A 22,963-nucleotide genomic window follows, 5' to 3' on the forward strand; every position below is an offset into this window, starting at 1 on the left:
CACTATAGGTGGTTTGTAATCATTCCTAAGGGAATAAAAGTGGCAGCCATGTTGGATGGTGTTCACTATAGGTGGATTGTAATCATTCCTAAGGGAATAAAAGTGGCAGCCACGTTGGATAGTGTTCACTATAGGTAGTTTGTAATGATGGAATAAAAGTGGTAAGCATGTTGGATGATGTTCACTATAGGTGGTTTGAGATCGTTCCTAACTTATAAAAGTGGCAGACATTTCGGTTGTAGGTAATTGGTATGCCGAAGCCACCCATCAGTAGACTTGTCTTAAAAAGATTTTAAGGACGTTCCTTACCATTTGAACGTATAGCCAGAGCCAAGCACACAGTGGCAACCGATATTAGTATCTTTGGTATAGGGCAGCTCATCTTTCACGGAACATCAACCTGGAATACAACGTTATTTCATTAAGCACCACAATCAGTTCAGTATTTTCCCATTCATACTTGCGTCGGTCTCACTAAAGGAGTGGATTATGTATATCATAATAAAGGATTGCAGGGCCATTACTCTGAAAGTAACTCGGCAACTTCCATAAAAAACTTGGCTTTTCTTATTTGAATTTAGAGAGGAAAAGTCATCTCTTATGCAAAAAGGCAAGGAAAGGGTTGCATGCAATTTCCTCTGCACTAGCTTCGTACCTTTCTATAATAAATTCAAAAATGTGTTTCACTGTTGTGGTAGAGACAAATTTGGGAAAGTTAAAATATACAAATATAGCAAAACAGTGGTCCACATACAGGAAAATTGTCCTTATGGTCACTATGGGTCTATATGTTAAGTTACTTTGTAATTCCCTGTCTGTAATAATAGATCTCAGCTCTAGTGATTTGATTGGTCTCTCATATTTGTATTGTCCTTGAAGTCTTTGTGTTTCAAAAACAGGCAGAAGTGGCAGCAAAATAGCATCTGTGTTTACAGTCAATAGAATGACATTAAAAGGATTTTTTTGTTTATATTTGACACAATAAAATCTATTCGCAGGGAACGCCATCTTTAATTACTGAACATAAAAGCTATTGTTTATTAAGGGCCTTTTTAAAGAATAAATATTGAAGGTTATTACTGAAATAAAAAAAGCAAAGGAAAGAGAGAAAAATAGAGACAAAAATTGAGAAAGAGAGGAAGGAAGGAAGAAAGAAAGGAAGGAAGGAAGGAAAAAGGAAAGAAAGGAAGAAGGAAAGAAAGAATTAATGAAAGGAAGGAAGGAGGGAAGAAAAAAGAGAGAATTAAATCAAAAAGAAAAAATGAAGAAAACCAAACATCGAATAGGTTAAAATGTACGTTGCATTTTCGAGGCTAAAAAATAACTGGTTACAAAAGATATCAACCTCAGCAACGAATTTGCCGTTTGGCTAACCTCCATCATATACTTGAGCGGCTTCGTTTCGTAATACATATTTAAGATACAAGATTACTAAATATATCACTCCCAATGTAACATAAATCTTAGCTAAATTGAACTTAAGCGACCGATTTCAAACAAAGAATTAGAATACATTTCTTATGTATGATGTATTTCCAGCATAACACATCACAAGGGGGGGGGGGGGGGGGGATTTTTCTTTGAATTTAAAAAAAAGCATGTTGAGACTAAATATATAAATATATGTACTATATAACTTTCTTACCAGGAAATCGTGCAAAGAATGTACCGAACTGGAAGATGTACTGAATTCTCTTAGAATATTGAATAGAATGAGTACTTGATACGAGTAGTAATACATAACCCACAACCAGGAAAAAACAATCTACAAGGTGCGATGTTCTATTCCTTTTTCATCTAAAAAGTAATCCTTAATTACTTAGACTATTTACATTTCAAAGCCATAGGTGTTAATGGTGTTAGAAAGGCTTATCATATACGAGATTTGCTAGTAACAAGCGGATCGCTACAATGAACTTGTGATATGAAAGGGGCGCGATTATAATAGACTTTTGTGTGGTGCTGTTAGCTTTGTAAACAAAATGGTAGAGCAAAGTGGGTCATAAAATCATGACAAGCGAAGCTGTTTCAACGAAACCCTTTTTATATTCGTTTTTCTGAGGTATCCAAAATGGGAACATTGCTTTTAACTAGTTCTTTTCAATGAAACGTAAAATCCTATCATTTGCATATAATGTAAGTGTTAATTTTACACACAACCCTTTTCAAAGTAACAAACGTTTAAAGAAAAATTGAATACTCGTAATTTGCAAAAATCGATAAATAGGTGTACTTTAGTGTATTGTCCAAAAGGTATCCTTTTTAACTCCATATTTTCGTAATCTAGCTGACTCTTTATTGTTTAGGTCTAGGTATTAGAAGGGAACTGCTTAGGTTTGTCTTTAATATTTTAAGCATATGCTATTTGTTTTACAAGAAAAAATGACTGAAAAAAGGAGAGAAAACGGAAGGAAATAGGAGAGAAAAGTGAAGAGAAGGGAAGAAAAAGGAACAGGAGAGTTAAAGAGAAGGAAAATTCAAGACGAATCGAAAATAAATACATAATAGTCAAGGGTATATTCAAGAAAATATCGTCTTTTGCCCACACACGATCTCTCGTTTAATCCCCGTTTTTTTTTTTCTTTTCTTTTCTTGATACTGTTTTTTTGTTGTCCTTGGATTAATTATCGCTGTCTGTGTGAAGACTACATTTGACTAACAATTCATCTAATGAGAGCATTGATGAAAGATAAAAGGGACAGCAAGATAGTACATCCCCTGCTGCTGGTAGCGGAAGGGACGTGCTAAATTGAGCCTTTACCAGTTAGAATAAATATCAACATAATATAACATAAATAATATGACATCTTGTGGAGTGTGGAAAAATATTTGAGTTTTGAATAGCGCAGCGCAACCGTGACGTCATAAAAACGAAGACAAAGGCGAAATTCGGACAAACAAACTTACAAGTTTACTTTCAGCAGATAATTTTCACAGCCGATCGCAGTTGATCTTAGTTTACGTGGGTTATTATTGTAACTTTAAGTAAAAATAATAAAATCGGTTCGTATAACCCTCGTAGCGGTTAAACAGAATGCAATGTTTGTCCGAATCTTTAAGCTATTTTTAGAATCAGTGCGCTGCGCTATTGCTTGTCTTACCGATTGCACACGACTCCAGTAATGAAGCTGGGCGAATGAAATTTGCTCGATATTATTCATAAACAGACGCTTTGAACAGAAATTTATATTGTCAGAGGACTATGACTAGTTATGGACTACTCACAGGTTGAAAAGCGTCTGCCGTTTGCATGAAGGAGAAAGAAAACAACTGTCAGAAATATGAAGAAAACATTCAATAAAGCAATAAGCCTGAAGCGAGATGACGTCTTACCCCCGTCTCTAGACCATAATCCTTTTCACATTGCTTTTGTTCTTTAATTATGACTATTGTTCCTGTATTCTCTAAGAAATCGAAAATTTTAATATGAAAGAATTTTAAAAAACTATCATGGTATAGAGTCGGGGGTAAAACGTCATCTCGCTTCAGGCTTATTCATTAATTGACCTTCCCAAGAATATCGGTTTCAACAAGTTTTGCGACCGACAAACCAATCAGATTACGAGGATACGAGTTAAAAATAGCAACAAATTTGTGGTCATAAGCGTTGACTTTCATAAGCCATGACTGATAGAAAACTAATTTCACCACTTTCAACTAATATTTATCATTATTTTTGTCCGCAAGGTAAATATTATTTGAATTTAAAAGTCCTTTCATTGAATCGAGTTTAAAGTCAGTTAATAAGTTCTTTCTCCATGACAACATATTTTTGCCCAATATTCACTGACAATCATATAATAATGTTGTAAGCAAAAAGAGCATTTTGAAATAAAATGATAACAAGCCTCTATTTAATGAGGATAAGATAACGTTCCTAGCTCTTAGCATTTCCGTCCCTTGGGAAAGATAACGAGTAGAACATACCACAGCTCAAGGTTATCACTAGTTTTATAGAAAGTCAAGCTCTTCACCTACTGACTAGTGGCTCAGTTCTCCTCAAATGAATGAATATATTACTAGCAAAAAGTAATCGGTATGTTACTATACCGGCGTATTGGACTGGTAGACACAGACTTGGGTGCTCGCCTCTCATCACATGTCACTAGATTGTTCGTTGGTTCTTTCCTGTGCTTCGAGGGTTTTCCAGGTTCTCCGGCTTTCCTCCCTCCGCAAAAAAAAATTTCTAAATTCTAATTCGATCTACTAGAATGGGCCTAGATGAAAATTACTCTGTGTAATACTAGTTAGCCTACCAAATTGTGTATATTTTTTAGGTGTAGCCTACCGACGTCAACAAGCACTCCCAAACTGTGATGATAAGCCTTAATGCCTTCAGCAATACAATTGTAATTACATGGAGGGTTGTTCGGTTCGTTAAGGTAGAAGTAATTTATAGAATACTTTTTGATACATTTAGGCACATAACAGTTGGCGACCATTGGAGACTGTCGCATTAATAACACATCTATCTCAACATTCATCTCATTCATTAAGAAACAGTTTTTTTTTTTTACACATTTCCGGCAATGAATTAATGAAGAAAGTAAACAATCATCGCATCAATCTATCGTATAACAAACTTCGCAAGCTCTTATAGAAATGAAATCTAGATGGTAAAAATTTAATCAAGTATAACACCTGGTTGTCACTGTCCTTCAATCTGTTTAATCAAGGAAATAACATTTTCCCCCTGAATAATACGGTGTTATTCTTGCACTTGTTCGATGTCTTATAAACACCTCATATAGAAGAGTATTATTGATCAGAAAAAATCTAAAAAAATAAAGCGAAATTTTAAATGAAAAAAAAAATGAATATTTCCCAATGTATATTAATATAGATCTTCTATTTTTGAAAACTGACAAAATCGTGGTGGATTAGTTCGTATAACTGGGTAACGGACATTTCTGTTGGCAGGACACGCATGACGCTAACGAAAAGACATAAGAATTATTGTCACAGAGACGCGGGTCGGTCCATCTTGAATCCAATAGACTTTTTTCGTCTTGGTGTAATGTTTTTCCATTTCAGACCACTTGTCATTCTCTTGAGAATAAGATTCTTTGTTTAAGTTTTATCCATATAGATGTTTCATCTCATGCAACCGTTAAACAAATAAATGATGCTCTAGAGAATGACAGATGGTTTGTGTCATAAGATTCTGCGCCAGAGATTATGTTACATCTATTCTAGTAGAATATTATTTTATTTTCATTCCAGTAGACCACGTGTCATTCTCTTGAGAATAGGATAATCTTTTTCATGAGTCGTATCAATAGACCTCCTCGGCTCGGGCGAGCTTGGAAGTAAAGCTGATGTTACACGTGAAGTTTCGCAACGACGATTTTTCGCGATTCGACTCGTCGATTTTTAATACATATTACACGAGTCAACGTTTTGCGCAACGTTGGTTCGAAAATCATTTTCAAAGCCGCCACCTTGTTTGTAGCCTACCGACGTCATTTGACATCGCCTCGCTAAGAGTATTAAACTGCATTTTGGGTATACGTTGCGCGGAAAACCGTTGATGAAGCTTTACACGAATCAACTTGCAAAAAATTCGCAATTCTGCGTTGCAAGGTTTTAAGCTAAATTAGAAACTTGCAACACGTTGCTAAATCCGAAAATCGTTGTACGTGGCATGTTGCACGGCATTAATTTTTTCGCGCAACGGCGTATCGCGGAAAATCGTCATTGCGAATCGTCCAGTGTAACATCAGCTTAATGTTTTCCCATTTCAGACTACGTGTCATTGCCTAGAATATCATTTCTTTGTATAACGGTTGACTTGGTCGCACATGAGAAGACGCATGAATATGGAATCCTATTCTCAAGTGAGTGACACGTGGTCTGAAATGGGAAAACATTACGCACTAGCGGAGGAGGTCTATATTCATGTGTCTTCTCATGCGCAACCATTAAACAAAGAAATGATACTCAAATGTCATGGTGTGTATGTTCAAATTACCTCCTGTCAATCAAACATTTGAGCATTATTTTTTCCCCTGGTACTATAATCTTTTGAAAACAAAGGATTTTTGTTTTACAGGTTGGAATACTCAGCCATGGCTAGAAAAGAAACCATATCATCAATGAATCTGATAACAGGTACCCCAAAAAACATCCTTCTTTTTTGACTCTGCACTTTTTTTTCTGGTCTCCGACAAAAAAGCTAAGAGCTATGTGCGAATCCATCTACCGATTTTTTCTGATCGGCTTTTATGATAACAGTGCGCTAGAAACAGAGAGTTCTGAAAGGATTCGCCCGGAGTTCTTCGTTTCTGGCGAAGAACAATAAGAAGGCGGGCACTGAAAACGAGAAATGACTATCTTTTTCAGAGCTAGCGAGCATGGTGCATTGTGGTCTAGCTTGGGTACAATAGTATTTTATTCTCTACTTTCACATCTCCATAATGCCTTGCGTCTTTGGGGGGTAACCAATCAAAAAACTGTCCCAAATTGAAAGGTTTCTTAATTGAATTTACACTATACCTGCTTTTATCTGTACAATGCTGATTATCAGTTTATTCCAAGTTATTTTTGCGTGTACAGATCATCAAAAGTTTTGGTCTTACAGAAAATCTATCGACTTACGAAAAAATGTTTAAAATTTACCTTGAACGTCTTCAAGCTTCTATCTTTTTCTGTTTTTTACTTCTTCATTTTATCTTTGGATACCAAACAAGGTATTGCCAACACTGTCTGATCAGCCTTCAGCAAAATAAGTCGGTTTTTACCTTCTGGTTACCCCCCAAAGACGCAAAGTATTATTGGGATGTGAAAGTAGAGAATTTAAATGTCAATGGGCTAGACCGATAACACAGATGACTTAGTGTCGTATGACGTACGCGTCGTACCTATTGTCTACCACTTTAAAAAGTTCTTTTGCGCTAACGAATTCATTATCCTTTCGCATTCCCATCACGTCCAAACTTTAACTTGGTAACATCATTTCTTTTGTGACCAACACGTCAAGTCCTATTAAAATGAGCGACTGTTTTCTAAAAAAACTATAGAACCATCAAAAAAAATAAAGTTGAAAATTCCATCCTAAAATATGATTCGCCGTTAACTAAAAAGCACAACTTTCCATTTGGTCGTTCATGACAAGGTTTCGTTTAAAAATTGCCATTGATATATCTGGATGGCATCCAGCTATGATCTCTCCGTCATGTCGCATCAATTAATCGTATTCAAAGTTCTTGAGTCTTGAGAAACGTGTCTTAAAAGCACTTTTCGTCTTAACGACAGAACAACCAAAACCAAACATTTGTATCAGTATAATTTAATTTTAAGAATAAGTTAAAGAATTCAAGAGTTCTCCTCGATAAATAAACACAAATAAGAAAAAAGGATCTTCCCTCCTTTGGAAGAAAACAATTCAATAAATATTCTTCAACGCATGGTAGCACTTCTTTAAACGTTATTGTATACGTTAAAGAGTTATCGGCTAATCGAAGCTGCCCCGTTTTCCCCTCTCTCCTGTAAAATATATCATATCTTCCGTGATTATAATATAATATATGCAGACGGTTCGTTGTACTGTTAATATATTTTCGCACATGTTGTTATCTGATTATAACAACTTGTTGTATTAAACTCACTCATTTCTAGTAAAACCAGAAAACAACATTTTAAAATCATTATAATAATAATAATAACATATTAATAATAATGAAAAGTTCATAGAGACGCATTTAAAATTTCCAATGCGTTTACAGAGTAAAACTAAGATAAAAGGTTCCTGCTATAGTACTCATCAAAATACAAATATTAATGTTCGTTTTAAGTCCTGTTTTAAATGATGCGATTGTGTCGGCGAGTTGGTAGTTTTTTCCATAGTTTTGGGGCAATTGTTCCAAAAGCTCTTCGCCATATGTATAGAGCACCGGGTTGTTCAAGTTACTAGATTATTAGACGAAGCTGATTACCTGATCTGACTTTTTCTAAAACTTCCCAAAATGGAAACGCTATTTAATCGGGAAAAAGATGCGTTTTTGAAATTTTCTTAAATGATCTGTAATGCGTCAAAAGTCGGCTTGGAGAAGGTTAACAGATATTCAAGTTTTTTCGTTAGAATTGGACTCTAAAGTTTATCAAGATTATTATAAAAGTTAGTAATAATCTACAGCTAGCGGGAAGATCATCATCTTTAAAATATGCTCAAAGACGATCCTTTTTGCAGCTTTCACTCTCGTTATAATATTTATATAATATTCATTGTATAAGAAAAAAAATGCCTACGATTTTTGATTCAAGGAAGCCTGGATTTGAAATGAAAGCTGACAAGCTGATGTCTGTTTCTAACCATTTGTACAGGTTACCGTATACTAATCCACTAATACTAATCAACGCAAGATGACCGGATTAGACAAGGGAACTTAGTACTTTGCGTCGAACTATACTCCAACAAAAACCTTACTAACTACTACTCTTATAATTACGATAAGCAGTCCTGATCCGAATAAAGCTATAGCGTGGAAAAGCTAATCATTTGAAACAGTATTATGAATTGTTAACTTATAGGAACCATTTTAGTATCGCCACAAGTCTATAGCCTCACATGATACCTAGAGATATCTATGTTATAAACACAAATATAAATAGTCTTATGTATCTAAATACATCTTGTAAATATATCTAACAAAAAAGTAGAAAAATAAAGCATGAGGAAAGGATAACAAATGGATGATTATAACTTGCCTCATGCATCACAGAACGGAATTCAGGCGTTCGTCGTTAAAGACTTTGCAGCCGAATACCAATTAGAATTTAAGATCTATTAAAACAAACACTTACCATTCGTACGAACGCTAACCATTAGGATAATCTTCGGGCCAAGCCAGGATTTTTTTGATATTCGACCAAAGAAAAATGCCCCGGTGTTTTTGAGCTACACTAAATTTCGAGTAGAATTCTTCTTAATTGGCACATTATTGTTTGATTAAAATGCAATTGTTCGGATATAAAATATGCATATATCTTCAAGCTGTCTTCTCTCTCCGTTACATGACAACGCTGGCACATATTGATTTTATTTCCTATCATTATTTCTCTTTATTCATAGGAAGTTTTATTTCTTATATTAACTATTTCTTAATTTTGTTTATCTGATCTATATCTATACGTATATATAGTAAGTCTACAATTATTACGACAAATATTGTTTTATATGCTTATCTTATATAACTGGTGGTACTTAATTTGGAGCCAAGCTCTGAGTGCGTACCTTATCAGGATTGATAATTATTTTGTTAGCTTATCCAGAAATATTTATAAATTATTATTATTTCGGCTATTTATTTACCATTTGTTTAAAACGAGGTTAAAGCTGTGTAAATAAATATAAATATAAATATATAAATAAATATTGTTTGCTGCTACGTAATGACCGGTTAGAGCTAAAATTTGAAAATATTAAAGACGGTACAAAGGTGCTGTTAACTTTATATATGAAAAGCAGTTTTAAAGCAGACTAGACTCGAATGAAAACAGACCTGTTGGTGAAGACAACAAAGTTTGACAGTCTGTCCTTCTGTGCCCCTGTAGTTTTATTTTATGAAAGGGTCTGATCGGAAATTGCTTTGGATGGAATCCAGAACTGTGCAGACAGAGGGGCTTGCAAATTTTATCTTTATCGGGGGTTTGAGATCAATCACTTACGTCTAAGGGACACGTGATTAATACACATAATCGATCTGAAATAGTGACATATTATTGACGTCACTCCAAAACTGAGGCATCGTGAAGACTGCGAAAATTGATCACAAAAAAAAATGCAAACATATGTCCACCATTGGAATAATTAAAAGATATAAAACTCATGAATTATTGTGTCGCTGTTATCAACCTTTAAATTAGCAACGTTACTGAAGTGAGAAACACTGAAAAGAAATCTTGTTGATTATGTAAATTCAAAAGTAGGAATTAGCCGGAAGAAAAAAGATTGATCCTAACTGTATTCCCTAACATGATGATATGCATCATAGAGGTTTCTAGTATGATCCAGGAGGTGTGGTACGGTGTTGGATTCCCGTTCAAGTCTTGCATTTTTCAAGACTTTTTGCACATGGTAATCGTTTTAATTACTCACTGATTTACCCCCTAGGATCACTTGAATTTTTTCCATCATTTAACTATAGTTCGTATATACCCGTTTACATGTATTTGTTCTGTGTGATATCGTTTTCAAGATGCCTTCCTACTATCGAACAGTGCAACCTCGTTCTTTCAGAATCTACTTCACTGAAAAGGTTTTCTTTAATAAGAATATATGTAAAAGAGGGGTGCTCTCGAGAAGAATAGTCCTTGTGCTTCAACTCTTTTGCCCTGAAGTACTTTATTGGTCTAGTCTAGGATGTCGCAAAACCAAAACCATTTAATGATTTTCTTTTTTTTTCTTTTTTTTTTTTTGCGCGAAGAAAAGAAGCGAAAACTTAGCGTCATAGAAATTTAAAATTCGCAAATTTGCAAAAGTAGAAAGTCAGCTCATCTGGACAAACCGCGCAGCTATAGACCATTTTCCGCCCTTTTACAGAAAACAATCAGATTTTCCTATTTTACATAACTGTTTTTCATAGATTGTGCATGCTAATGTTACTGATACTCAGAAAAGGGTTCCTTTTTTTCCATTCTTCTTCTTCTTGATATTTTCAGTGTTGACTGAAAAAGATAGAATTGCTTATACTTACCTTCCTTTCTTAGTTTCTGTCGCAGAGCCGGCTTCGGTGAAGGAAAAGCTAGACAACTACGCTTAAGACTATGACAAAGATGCACAATCTGGTTCATAAAGGGATTGAATAGCACTCAGCATATCAGTACAAGCACCGGTTCAGTGGTCAAATAAGCGAATTCAACCAAATATATTAAACTGTTATGCTGAGTGCTATTCAATCCCTTTATGAATAAGACAAGAATTAAAGGTGCCAGTAACCAGATTCTAGTGCATCTTTGTCGTAGTCTTAAGCGTTTAAAAACCCTAAATACTGTAATATTTCTGTGTTTAACGCCTTAATGCCTTAATACTCTGGACCTGACAACTAAATAAGCTACACGCGTTGTTCCGTGAATCAGTATGATGGGAGTTTACAAGTATAAGTAATGTTTAATAAACGAGCAGGAGTGTTTTATCGGGTATAAAACACGAGGTGCAGCCGAGTGGTTTTAGACCCGATAAACCACGATCTGCGAGATTATTGAACGGCTTAGAAAACTTATGATGTTTGTTCTCATTGTGTACCGATTTTTTTACGAAATGAACCAAGTTTGATAGAGAAAATCCAAGTTAAAGTTTATGCAAATGAAGACGAATCTTTATCAGATATAAAATCACCTTCATGGTCATGATTTCTATTGTGTTTTCTTCATGAATTATTAATGAGTTTTCTAACAATATTTAGTTCTGCACTACAAAGGCGCGAAATCATTGACAACTCGAGACTTCGTAACTAAAATAAAGATAATAGAAGATGAACCTGTACAATTTAATAACGTATCACTCAAATAAAGAAATATTCTACCATTTAGCTATTTACTTTATGTAGAATCAATGCTGAAAATATTTCGAAGGGTTCATGTAAACTTTTAGTCGATTCGGAAAGGTTTTTTCTTCTTCTTCTTCTTCTTCTTCTTCTTCTTTTCTTTCCTTCCTTTTCTTTTCTTTTCTTTCCTTTTCTTTTCTTTTCTTTTCTTTTCTTTTCTTTTCCTTTCTTTTCCTTTCTTTTCCTTTCTTTTCTTTTCCTTCCTTCCTTCCTTTCTTTCTTTCTTCCTTCCTTTCTTTCTTTCTTTCTTTCTTTTTTTCTTTCCTTCTTACTTTCTTTCTTTCTTACTTTCTTCCTTTCTTTCTTTCTTCCTTTCTTTCTTTCTTTTTCTTTTCTGCAAGACAAAATTTCATAATTTTTTTTTTTTTTGAAAAGATTCCAAAGTATCTATTTCTAAAAAAAGCCTATGAATGATCAATTATGTACCTGCTGTCCTGCAGAAAAACATCGCTGTTCTGTTTTCAGATTATTGACTCGTAATCAACGAAGGAAAGGAAAGAAGAAAGAAAGAAAGGAAGGGATGTAGAAAGGCTAAGAAAATGCCAAATCGTATAAACTAAAGCTTTTTAAATATTGCTCTAACGTGAAAATACTTGTATAATATTTTTATAATGGTTTTTGAATTATTTATTACACTCCAGAAATTTCAATTAATATTGAAAACAAAAAGAAAGAAAAACTTCAAAGCGTCCAAAGAGAACTGCGTCAATCATTTATTAATTATCATGTTATCACCATGGAAACGCAAAAAATACAAACATTATTAACATGAAGTAGTCTGGTATACGAACAAGTTTGGCTTTCAAAACATAAATGAAAGTATGTTTTTACTCGAGCGCACCCTGTCTGTGAAGGGTTTGCGCTGCTCAGTATAAAACATGAAATTAGCATAACAGTAGATATCCCATAATTCCTTTCGACGTATGAATTATAACCACTCCTTGCTTTGTGCACATGTGTAACAACGACATCGAGGATATGCGTGACCCACCCACCCAGCCCCAGGCATGATGTGGTGCTCTGGACAGCAGCCATTCATTGTCTATTCATGTGAGACTATTCGTCTGAGAATGACGTTTTAGGCTCAGGAGAAGGACTGGGGAAGAATCACGAGGCATGCAAATCGCAGGTTCTGAAACCCTGAGAAAATCGGAATTGCGAACTTTGCGTCAGACATGCGCCAGTCAGCACAGGCTCTGGTAACGAGAAAGCATACCGAGCTTTCGTGGTTTTTAATTTATTTTAAGGTTCCCTGTGGTAGCACGGCCACAGCGCGGACTGCATGTAAAAAAGACCTGACAGTTTGCAATACTAGGAAAATATCGTATAGTAGTTTTTGAAGGTCGTCTCATTGATGAATGTAAAGCTGAGTAATTCTAAATTATTCTCAAAGCTGTATTCATATTAGTTGATTATACTAATCTATTTTAGTATTTCACTACCGATATATTGTAAAGAGATGCTTTACATATATCGGGCATATAAAACGCGTGAAGTATAGTTATTTCTTACTCGTATAACATTGTTGTGGAAAATATATGTTTTTAAAGAGAAAAGTGCGAGAATTTGTGCAGATTTTATTGTTTAAATACTCGGTGCGATTGGCTAATTCGTATGAAAACTTTGTTTGGGTGGCCTTGGGTGGCCTTGGGTGGCCTTGGTTGGTGCAGTCAAGAAACACACACACACTAATGTATTTGCATCAGTGAGTGCGAAAGGAGATATTGAGATTAGCCCTATCGTGAATATCTCCTAGGATGGAATGAGAATTTAGTGGTTTGATTTTATTTAGTTTTATTTTTTAATTTAGTCGCACTGTAATGAATAATTGCGTTCATTCATAAAATGTATGTGTGTATTATTTGGTGTTGGTATAGATAGTAACGGTTCAAAAGTGTATGTCTTCTGCATATCTTACGTTATTCAAATCATTCATGTCTGAAAAAGGTCTCCATTTCAGTTGCGCTCGGTAGAATAAAGTCTGACAAAACCTGTTAATCAGATAACATGACTAAGGTTTATTACTGGTCAAGGGTTTGATTATCGTTATATGGGATAAAAAAAACGGTCTTTTTACCATGAAAACATACTTGGTCCATGAATCTAGCAGCAGCAGATGGGATTTTTGATATAATATAAATAATATAAAATAATATTAACAGAACATTTGCCGAGACCTGTGGACTAAAAACAGCTCTAAAAGCGGTTGCAAAATCAGTCGATGTCGTGGCCTGCCTTGCATGCACAGATGCTTAGTGGGGCATTCAGACAGACACGGTCTAATAGCGCCTTCTTGTCTCCTTTTCATGCGGAAAATTACCGTAATTAAACGCGCATTTGTGTTGGAACAGAGTTAATTAACTCTGGTTGGAACGAACCGTGCAACAAGCTCGATATCAACGGTTCGTGTCCATGGCACGTACCGCTCAAGTCGTTGTAACTCTTATCATGAAGCGCTTAAAAAAATTCGAGAAAACAGCACGCATTCAGGCAACCTGGCCCATGTATACAGCTAGCATATCAGTTAAATTATATGGATTTGTTTTAAATTCTAGTAAATGATTGCATGATCGTTCAAATCTTAACCGTACAAAGAATTTATGATATTGATGTTTGACTCGTGTATGGGATTAATAAAGCAAGGCTAATGACCAATAAATGGACAAGATACAGTATACGTGGAACAGTGGATTCAGTGAATTGATGCAGCTCAGTAACCTTTGGATTCAAAATCTAACATGAAAAAATTATAATAAAGAGATCTAAGAACCTTACTTTTATCTGCCTGGGCCCTGACTACAGTCAACTCTCGTTACAGCGGACACCCTCGGGACCGTCACTTCATGTCCGTAATAGCGAGCGTCCGCAATAGCGAGAGATTTTTTACGGTCATTTCTTTGTCAGTATTTTTGTCGGGGATTTTTTCTCCTGTCCGTAATAGCAAGTGTCCGTAATATCGGGGTGTCCGCAAGACGAGAGTTCACTGTAGTTGTACGAAGCCTACATAGCGCTATCCGTCGGATAAATCTTATCCAGTGGATAATTCGATGCTGTTATGCAATAAATTTCTCCACTGGATAACGGGGCCTAGTGAGGATCGCGTGGTCCAATTAGCACGGGCTTTAGTAATGTATACGTACCTTTTTAATACACATACTTATTTATACATTTATATACATTTATATTTGTTAGGAACCAAGTTTGTGTACGATCTGTGCAATAATCCAAATCAAAATATGTCTGTCTCTCTGACGTTTTGAGAACGCCATTTTTATGTTTTTGTTTCACTGTCGTCACGTGTAGCTTTGGTATATCGTTTCGTGCAGCTAACCAAATCTGCTATTCCAAATGACCATTATCTCTTAACACATCCAACGATTTCCGTTGATAATCATCTTCTTTTGTTTTGATTTCTGTTTTACTTATAGAGCCGCTTGTTCAATACAACATGCACTAAATCGCTCCATTAAAAACTACGCATAAAAGACTCAACGCACAGTACAATTCATCTTGTGTTCTTTTACCGGTTAAACATTGTTCTCGTGGATCAACGTCACTTTTAATCCTGATTATTAGAATCATAGTTAATATAGTCAAGCATTGCAAGTTGTTTGTTTCTGCCTTCATTTTGTCGATGACATGGACTGTTCCTCTGACAAGTGCTAAGACTCTTGGCGTGCGTGGGATGGCTGGCAGTCCAGTACCACTTACACCAACCTGACAACTCATTAGATCTCAATCTTGGATTAGAAAACCTTTGAAAACTTGTCGGGTTCACGTGCCACGGAATCCATCCATTTCACGTGCGCTTGGTACCTCAGTAACATCACCATCTACCAATTGCAAAGATCCAAGCTATGATTTTCCAGATTAAAGATGTTGTTCAAAACCTTGTTTGCCGTTAAAGCTGCTGTTTATCAATAAACATGTTTTGTACATCCCAGGGGAATTGTTAATAATAATAATAATACAAATATTATTATAATGAACTACACCTTGAACAATACAGGACAGCAAGCTCGCACTCTGTAGGACCGGCTTATGGATGCACGAATATCTTTCCAAAGGCTTTCCAAGTTCCAGGAAGGAAAATGTTCTCATGAGCTCGCAGCTCTGACTGCGAAGAAACGCTCGTTACGATTTGGAGAGTTGTTTAAGTCTTTTTAAATCCAAAAAAGATAAAATGGTGATCTGAAGTCTATCCAGTGGAAAGAAAGGCTTTAGTCCGGTAATGATGAAAGAATGAATGTTATTTAGTTTATTCAATTCGGTAAAGCCCTTTTGATCTGGGCAAGTCAGGAAATATTTTTTTCAGCGGAAAAGGAATTTAATTCAAAGCAGAGATAATAAAACAAAAGAAATTTTAGATTCGAATGTCCTGGCGTTTCCGGTTTTTCGAAAAGTGTTCTCTTGCGAGGGTAACAAAGTCCAGGAAGCCATGTCCAGATCGTGTTTTTGAAGGTCAACCAATTAGACACACTTGAGTGAATCTGTTGTCAACACCTATCTAACATCTATAGCACCGCACGCTGTAAAAAGCATATAAAGCTCGTACATCTTGTACATCTGTCTTCAGTTGCCCAGATCTGGATAGTGCTGAACACATCACATCACGAAAGAGTTAAAGCCGTTTTTTTGCTGTAGAGGAAGAAGATGATTTTTGACTTCAAACCGGTTTATAATTTTCTCATTTACACCATTCTGTTGGTAGTTTTCCATGTAGGATGGATGATTAAGGATATTCCAGTGCTGAAGAGTGCCATTGCAAGAACCTTTGACAGGCTCTCCGGTATCCGTATGTCATCAGAACTTTATTGGAAATCACTGTTTGGCTGGGAAATGCTTGCAACTCTTTTTCACGCCATTCAGATTGACTTGAACAAGAAAATCAAACTTTACGAAAAAGCTTTTGATTTTCCAGTTGTAGTCCTCGATGAAAACAACAATAACCACAAAGAAAACAAGCCATCAAGTCTCTTTGCTCAAGCCAGAGGCAATCGTCCACTTGTTCTCAACTTTGGAAGCTGCACTTGTCCCATTTTCACTTACCAACTGAGCAAATTTCGTGCCATTGTGAGAGAATTTGAAGATGTTGCTGATTTTGTACTTGTTTACATCGAGGAAGCACACCCTGCTGATGGCTGGGCATTCCAGGTAACTTGAATACTTTGTTTTCTTTTAAATACCACCCTCTCTAAAACATAAAGATGTTTGCGCTGTTACTGTCCTCCTTTAAAATTGTCCTAAATTTGCACCCTTGGTCTTGCGATCCAAGAAATAGACCATTCACCGTTTGCTTGCGCTATTTTTACGTAGATACGGTAGATTTGTTTTCATGATTGACATTGATATATTTTGACTTTATTACCAAAAGACATGACAAACGTAAAATATTAATTTTAAAGTTTTTAGAAATTACTATATTTTCTGTGCGGCGTTTATCTCACTTTACCTCTTGACTTTTTCGCTAAGCTATTTGCTCGATGACTAGTGCTTTACAAATGGTACTAGATGAATTCTACATTACTAACTCGGCATTTCTTGACCTAAGCAACCAACCATAGATGAATATACAAATCATTTCTTAATGTAAACAATTTTTAGTTAAAACATTTTAGATCTTGGAATAAAATCCTGCTTTTTATTCATCCAGCAGAGCGATCTCCAAATCAACACTCATCATTCCATTGAAGATCGCTATCATGCGGCACAATTACTTCAAACCAAGTTCAACCCAGGTTGTCCAGTGCTTTTGGACAGCATGTTGGATACTGGAAACATCGCTTACGGAGCTACCCCGATACGTCTGCATGTTGTCCAGAATGAGAACCTCGTGTACCAGGGTGGACCTGGACCATTCCAGTACAATCTGGACGAGCTGAGGGAATGGTTAGTTACTCGGTTCAAGAATGAACCATGATTCAGATGAAATTGTCAAGCTACAACTGAGTAGTTTTTCAAGACTTACTTTCCATGACTGGAGAAGCCAACTGAGGGGATCGTAAGTAATGAAGATTTAACCACCATTTCAGTCTTTGAGCCACTCTGCTGTCCTCAAAGATTATCATATCGACGAGTATGCATGACTCTGACAGTCCTGTGAAGAGTCACGTGGCACCAGTCACTTAGCAACAGTACCAGTTTCAGTGATGTGTTATGGGTGTCAGGGCCGTAACCATACCGTACCAGTTTACCAAGGCAAACAACTGGCGAAGGCAGAAGGAACTATGGGGAGGGGGATTTTGAAATCCTGACCCTCGGAAATGCGATTCCAGAGTTTAGAAGGACATTTGCGACCTTTTTACCATGTGAACTGCCTCTTTTTCCTCATAGTGGCTACGACCCTTGGTGTGTCCTCGGACAGTTACTGTTAGGGTGCTTTAGGCCGGAGCTCGGTTCGTCCGTCCATATTATATATATTCAAAGCATGTTTTTTGCCGAGTTCAGGCACTTTTAACATCATATTATGACATGTGATAGGGCTGATCTATTTCAGACTAGTGAATGAGGAATTTTTTGAGACTAAAAATTCCGCTGACTAAGGACTCAATTCAGATTTATCCTGAAAGCTAGTGTTATTCGATTCAAACTCGTATCCAGAGCTTTTATTTCTTACTGCGCATGCTCGACAAAAAATGTTTTGTCGGGCATGCGCAGTAAGAAATAAAGGCTCTGTGTACGTGATTGAATTCGATTCAGTACAGAGTTACTATTTAATGAAATCAATAGATGCTGGGGATTTACTTGTTTTTTTATAATTCATTGAAATATTTTGTAAATATTTATAACTAAAGTAATAAATTGTTGTTGTTGGGAATGAAAAGTGTCTCTCACACTCACGTCACATAATAGAAAAATCCAGTTTGATGGAATCTCAAAATATACATTAGAATGTTAATGAGCTGTGGAATATAAAACGATGTTCAAAAATTCATGGATAATTAATGATCATTTATCTATACTTATAAGGTCCTTCAAATCCATCACGGGCATGGATCTTTATGCCTGATAATAGTTCGACATGGATATCTTTATATAAAGATTTTGAAATCTTTATAAAGGACCAAAAGAGTACAAGAGCATGCACAGGGAACCCGGCTATATATTTTTTTGCTTCTTTTAGAAAAGTAACTTTGCTCTTTGTGGGTTTCCTGTGTCGTGATCGGTTTCCTATTACATAAGCTGTAATCAGATCTGCGCTGTAATCAGATCGGCGCTGTAAACTGATAGCCGATTAAATTCAAATCGATAACCGTTGGTGTTTTGTTTCTCATGGGTTGCCTGTGGTGTGTAACGCACTTTCTAGTAAGCAGTGTTTACTAGAGAGTGCGTTACCAACGGTTATTGATTTGAATTTAATTGGCTATCAGTTTACAGCGCCGATCTGATTACAGCTCGCAGATCTGATTACAGCTTATTTAAAAGGAAACCGATCACAACACAGGAAACCCACAAAGAGCAAAGTTGCTTTTCTAAAAGAAGCCAAAAATAAATATAGCCGGGTTCCCTGTGGAGCATGTCACGAATAAGGACCCTAAATGCTCATTAATTATTCATGGCTTTTTGAAGTCGTTCAATAAACTCGCAGATCGTACCAGGTTTTAAATCTGGTAAAACAATCCTGCTCATTTATTGAACTATACATAAAGAAGATAAATAACTATAACATGAACTAACTATAACTAAAGGACATAACTGAAAATTATAAAAAGAAAGAAAGAGAGAGAAAAAAGAAAGAAAGACAGGACAGCTTATAAAAAACTGCAACTGGAGGTTATTAAAATGATAATCTAAAAAATTTAATACAGTCACATAAAGCATTAGTCCACGAGTTGCCTTATATTTGTTCTTCGCATCCAAAGTATTCTCAAATACTTCCTCCAGAGCCTTCGCTTTCCCTGGTCAGCAGTACTTTACACTTACGCGCCTGCGCTTTCCCTGGTCAGCAGCAATGTAGTGCGCCTGCGCAGTTCATCATCTTACCGCCAGGGTTACCAGCCCACTGGGTATTTTATTTTCGCTTGTTGTTTGTCCAGCCAGTTTTCTAATGGTTGAAAGTAAGACTTTATTGCGCTTGCGTCGATGAAACGCTGACCAGTTAGTACTTCCAAAGCATCCTGCCATGGTTTACTTCTACCCATTTCCAGCATGGCCCTGTGTTTTGAATAATAAAGAAAATGAGCTTTCTTTTTATACACGTAGTTATTTTCTAGGATCCTTTCTGATCCGCGCTTTTACCAAGAAAATGACTAAGTGTAAAAATAGGTCACGTAATATGTTCTAAGTATGAGACAAGCAGTCACGCAATGTGACAAATGTGTGACAAGGTTTCTCGGTATCTTGCCATGACTAACCTTAGCTTTGCCCCCGCTTCTTTGGATCCATAGATGGAACATTTGTGAAGGGGTCCCACGTGATTTGCTGCTTTACACAAGGCTTGATGGAATTGAAACTGCAGGACCGCACCAATGAAGTACCTTGAATGCCAATGGTAAGACACCTGGTTGACTATTATTGCATCAGGGAGGGGAGACTCGGGAGTTTTAAATCCAGAGACAGAAATTATTTAAAAGAAAAGAAATAGAGTAAGATAGAGGATGTGCTGTATTGGGTTTGCTGAGATACAAGGATCTCAGAGTTTTAATATTAACGCATAGTTCTGATGGGGGGAACTGATCTGGGAGGTCTGGAGGATACTTTCCCGTCTCATGAACATTTAGCGCTATAAAGCGTACATAATTTAAGATTGCAATAATGGTGGTAGCATGCTGTATATACCATTGTGAGCCGATATTATAAAAATGGAAAATTCAGACTCCAAAATTAAAAGACAGAAAAGTAGGTTGCTTACCTGGCATAAGGAGTGTTGTTACAGATGTGTGAGTTAGCACCAGGATCAAAGTCATACTTGGTTCTCTTTGCAGGTGGTGTAACCCCTTGGTACTCTAGTTTGAGATTCCACCATTCGTCGTTGTATCTTTCTGGGGTGATCTCACCGCTGAATGCTTTCCACCGCCAGAAGTCGATGGTTATGGCAAAGGGAAGGATGGCAATGTTCTTCAATGCTTGTGTCATCAAAGCATTGATTGCAATTTCTGCGAGGAGAAAAAGGTAAGATTTACTAAACCATAAGTGTCGCATGTCAATCGTATGGTACAAGTACCCTATGCTTCTACTATACGACTGACCATGTCTCATATTAGTACTGGTACTATACGACTGTTTAACTATGTGTCACATGTTAATCGTATGGTACAAGTACCCTATACACCTACTATACGACTGGCCATGTCTCATATTAGTACTGGTACTATACGACTGTCTAACGATGTGTCACATGTTAATCGTATGGTACAAGTACCCTATGCTTCTACTATACGACTGACCATGCCTCATATTAGTACTGGTACTATACGACTGTCTAACGATGTGTCACATGTTAATCGTATGGTACAAGTACCCTATACATCTACTATACGACTGACCATGCCTCATATTAGTACTGGTCCTATACGACTGTCTAACGATGTGTCGTGAGCTATTTATATTTGGAAATTTTAAAATCCTTTAAAGCAAGAGAGTTCAATTTTGAGTTTTTAGTTAATCAGATATTAAGAACAAAGGCGTAAATGCGCCTAAAACTGAACGCAATTATTTTCGACATTGAAAAACCTATAACTTTTTTCGACTATTATTAGCACATCCCATTCTTCCTGCTAATTTTAAATCGCAAATGTCAGAATAATATCTTTCATTTCTCCTTTTAGTAATAGAATCCCTCCAGCTGTCATTAACCACTTCGACCCGTCGTCTGCTATTCCTATAGTGTGGCAGCTGCAAACGACAATCCAGACACGCTAAGAACGATTCTTAATAATCTCGAACGGAAGCTTTTGTCGATTTGATAATTACTATCCTAATAACAGTTATTGATTCCATTATTTTGATGGCAATTTGTGTGATCGAGACAGACGCATTTGACGCTTTGCTTTGCGATAAATGGCGTGGACGTCAGCGCTTCACGAGTAATAATGCAGTAGTAGTAATAATGAAATAGGAAGAAAGGACTTGATAAACAAAAGGAAGCTGTTATCAAACGCTAATGGTTAATGATCTTTATCACAAGTGAGTAAAACTAAGTTGGCTGCAAATATAATTACGTTCTAGTTAAACTGACTCGTTTTTGTAAACAGAATGGTCGATAATCTTTGGCTGGTTTTCACCTACATTTTCCTTTATTTTATAGTTTTTTCTAATGGTCTGTTTTTCATATTTGTTTTCAAAGCTTTTTCTATTCTCACTCAATGTTTATTTACAATTATATTTTTATATTTAATTCCTGAATTTTTTCCTACTTTTACGAATGAGGAATGACGCGTGTATGATACCAAAATAGTGCCTCAGCTTGTTCTCTTTTTGATAGTCTTACAGCATGAATTTCTCTATTATTTCTCAACTTTCTATCTTTGCTTACTTTCTCAAATTAAAAAGATTGTTTTGCCGAGCGAGGAAAAAAATACTTGACATAAAAATACTCTCAATTGGCTTACGTCAGTCTTAGCATTGATTGTGATTGGTTTATATAAACTTCCTTGTTTTGTGATTGGTTTAGAGCGAAAGTCATTTAAGTGGTACTTGACATATATTTATAAGTCTTCAATGAGGATCTTACACTTCGCCTATTGCCTATCCGCCAATTAAAAATCATTAGGTTGACCTTTATAATTTCCAAAAAAGAGGAAAATAGATATATATCATTGGAAACTCGGATCACTATCGAGCAGAGATGTTGATTTTAAGCCGTAGACTTCTTGAGGCAATCTAGTATAATATAATCTATATTCAATATTAAGGGGGAAACTTGCAAACTTGGGGTAAAAAAGCACTGTAACTTTTTTGTCACGCTTTCTCGCAGTATATTTTGTAACCAAGGAAAATAACAACATACCAAAATATGGCAATTTGACTTTTGTGTATGGACTAATGTCGGTTGCCTAGTAACCAGTGTCACTTCCCCCTTAACCAGTCGTAGGCAAGGGACATAAATATCTTACTCCACACACGATGGGTTTCTACGTATATTGATAAGTTATTATCTGCTTATATATGGATATATTCTGAACAAACTTCTTGATAAGCATCACATGCACACACAACCCAAGGTCAAGAGAAAACAAAACTATGTTTCAATGTCATATCATTGTGATCATCTGATAGAAGGTACATATTTAATGCTGCCATATATCTGAAGAAAATATTCTACATAGATCACTGAATCATTAAGTCTGCCTTATTTCAGAAACTTTTGAAGCACCAAAGCATTTTCTAGAAAAAGAGGAAGACCGAAATAAGGAAATAAGGTTGGTGTAAGTGTTCAGATTATTTTTTAGTTCTTGAAAAAGGTTTCTTTTTTTTTTTTT

The 22,963-nt window shown here is 36.0% G+C and overlaps 2 protein-coding genes and 1 pseudogene across 2 annotated transcripts in view; 2 read left to right on the plus strand and 1 right to left on the minus strand.

Moving 5' to 3' along the window:
• Positions 1–16,271: 16,271 nt before the first annotated feature.
• LOC116288523 (type I iodothyronine deiodinase pseudogene) lies at positions 16,272–17,543 on the plus strand (annotated as a pseudogene).
• A 1,747-nt stretch (positions 17,544–19,290) lies between these two features.
• Positions 19,291–22,963, minus strand: part of LOC116288504 (angiotensin-converting enzyme) — a 43,146-nt gene continuing 39,473 nt past the window's right edge. The window contains exons 4-6 of the mRNA XM_031695304.2: positions 20,395–20,638; positions 19,898–20,020; positions 19,291–19,697 (exon numbers count right to left, since the gene is read on the minus strand). Coding sequence (XP_031551164.1) covers positions 19,535–19,697; positions 19,898–20,020; positions 20,395–20,638 — 530 coding nt within the window. The 3' untranslated portion in view covers positions 19,291–19,534. The remainder of the gene's footprint in view (positions 19,698–19,897; positions 20,021–20,394; positions 20,639–22,963) is intronic.
• The window catches only part of LOC116288503 (D(1) dopamine receptor), a 33,737-nt gene continuing 33,481 nt past the window's right edge, over positions 22,708–22,963 (plus strand). The window contains exons 1-2 of the mRNA XM_031695299.2: positions 22,708–22,763; positions 22,843–22,903. The gene's annotated coding sequence lies outside the window, so the exon portion shown is untranslated. The remainder of the gene's footprint in view (positions 22,764–22,842; positions 22,904–22,963) is intronic.

The sequence above is a fragment of the Actinia tenebrosa genome, unplaced genomic scaffold (genome assembly GCF_029948245.1).
Source record: "Actinia tenebrosa isolate PJP-AT-01 unplaced genomic scaffold, QUT_ActTen_1.0 PGA_scaffold2__45_contigs__length_23673736, whole genome shotgun sequence".
NCBI lineage: Eukaryota > Metazoa > Cnidaria > Anthozoa > Actiniaria > Actiniidae > Actinia > Actinia tenebrosa.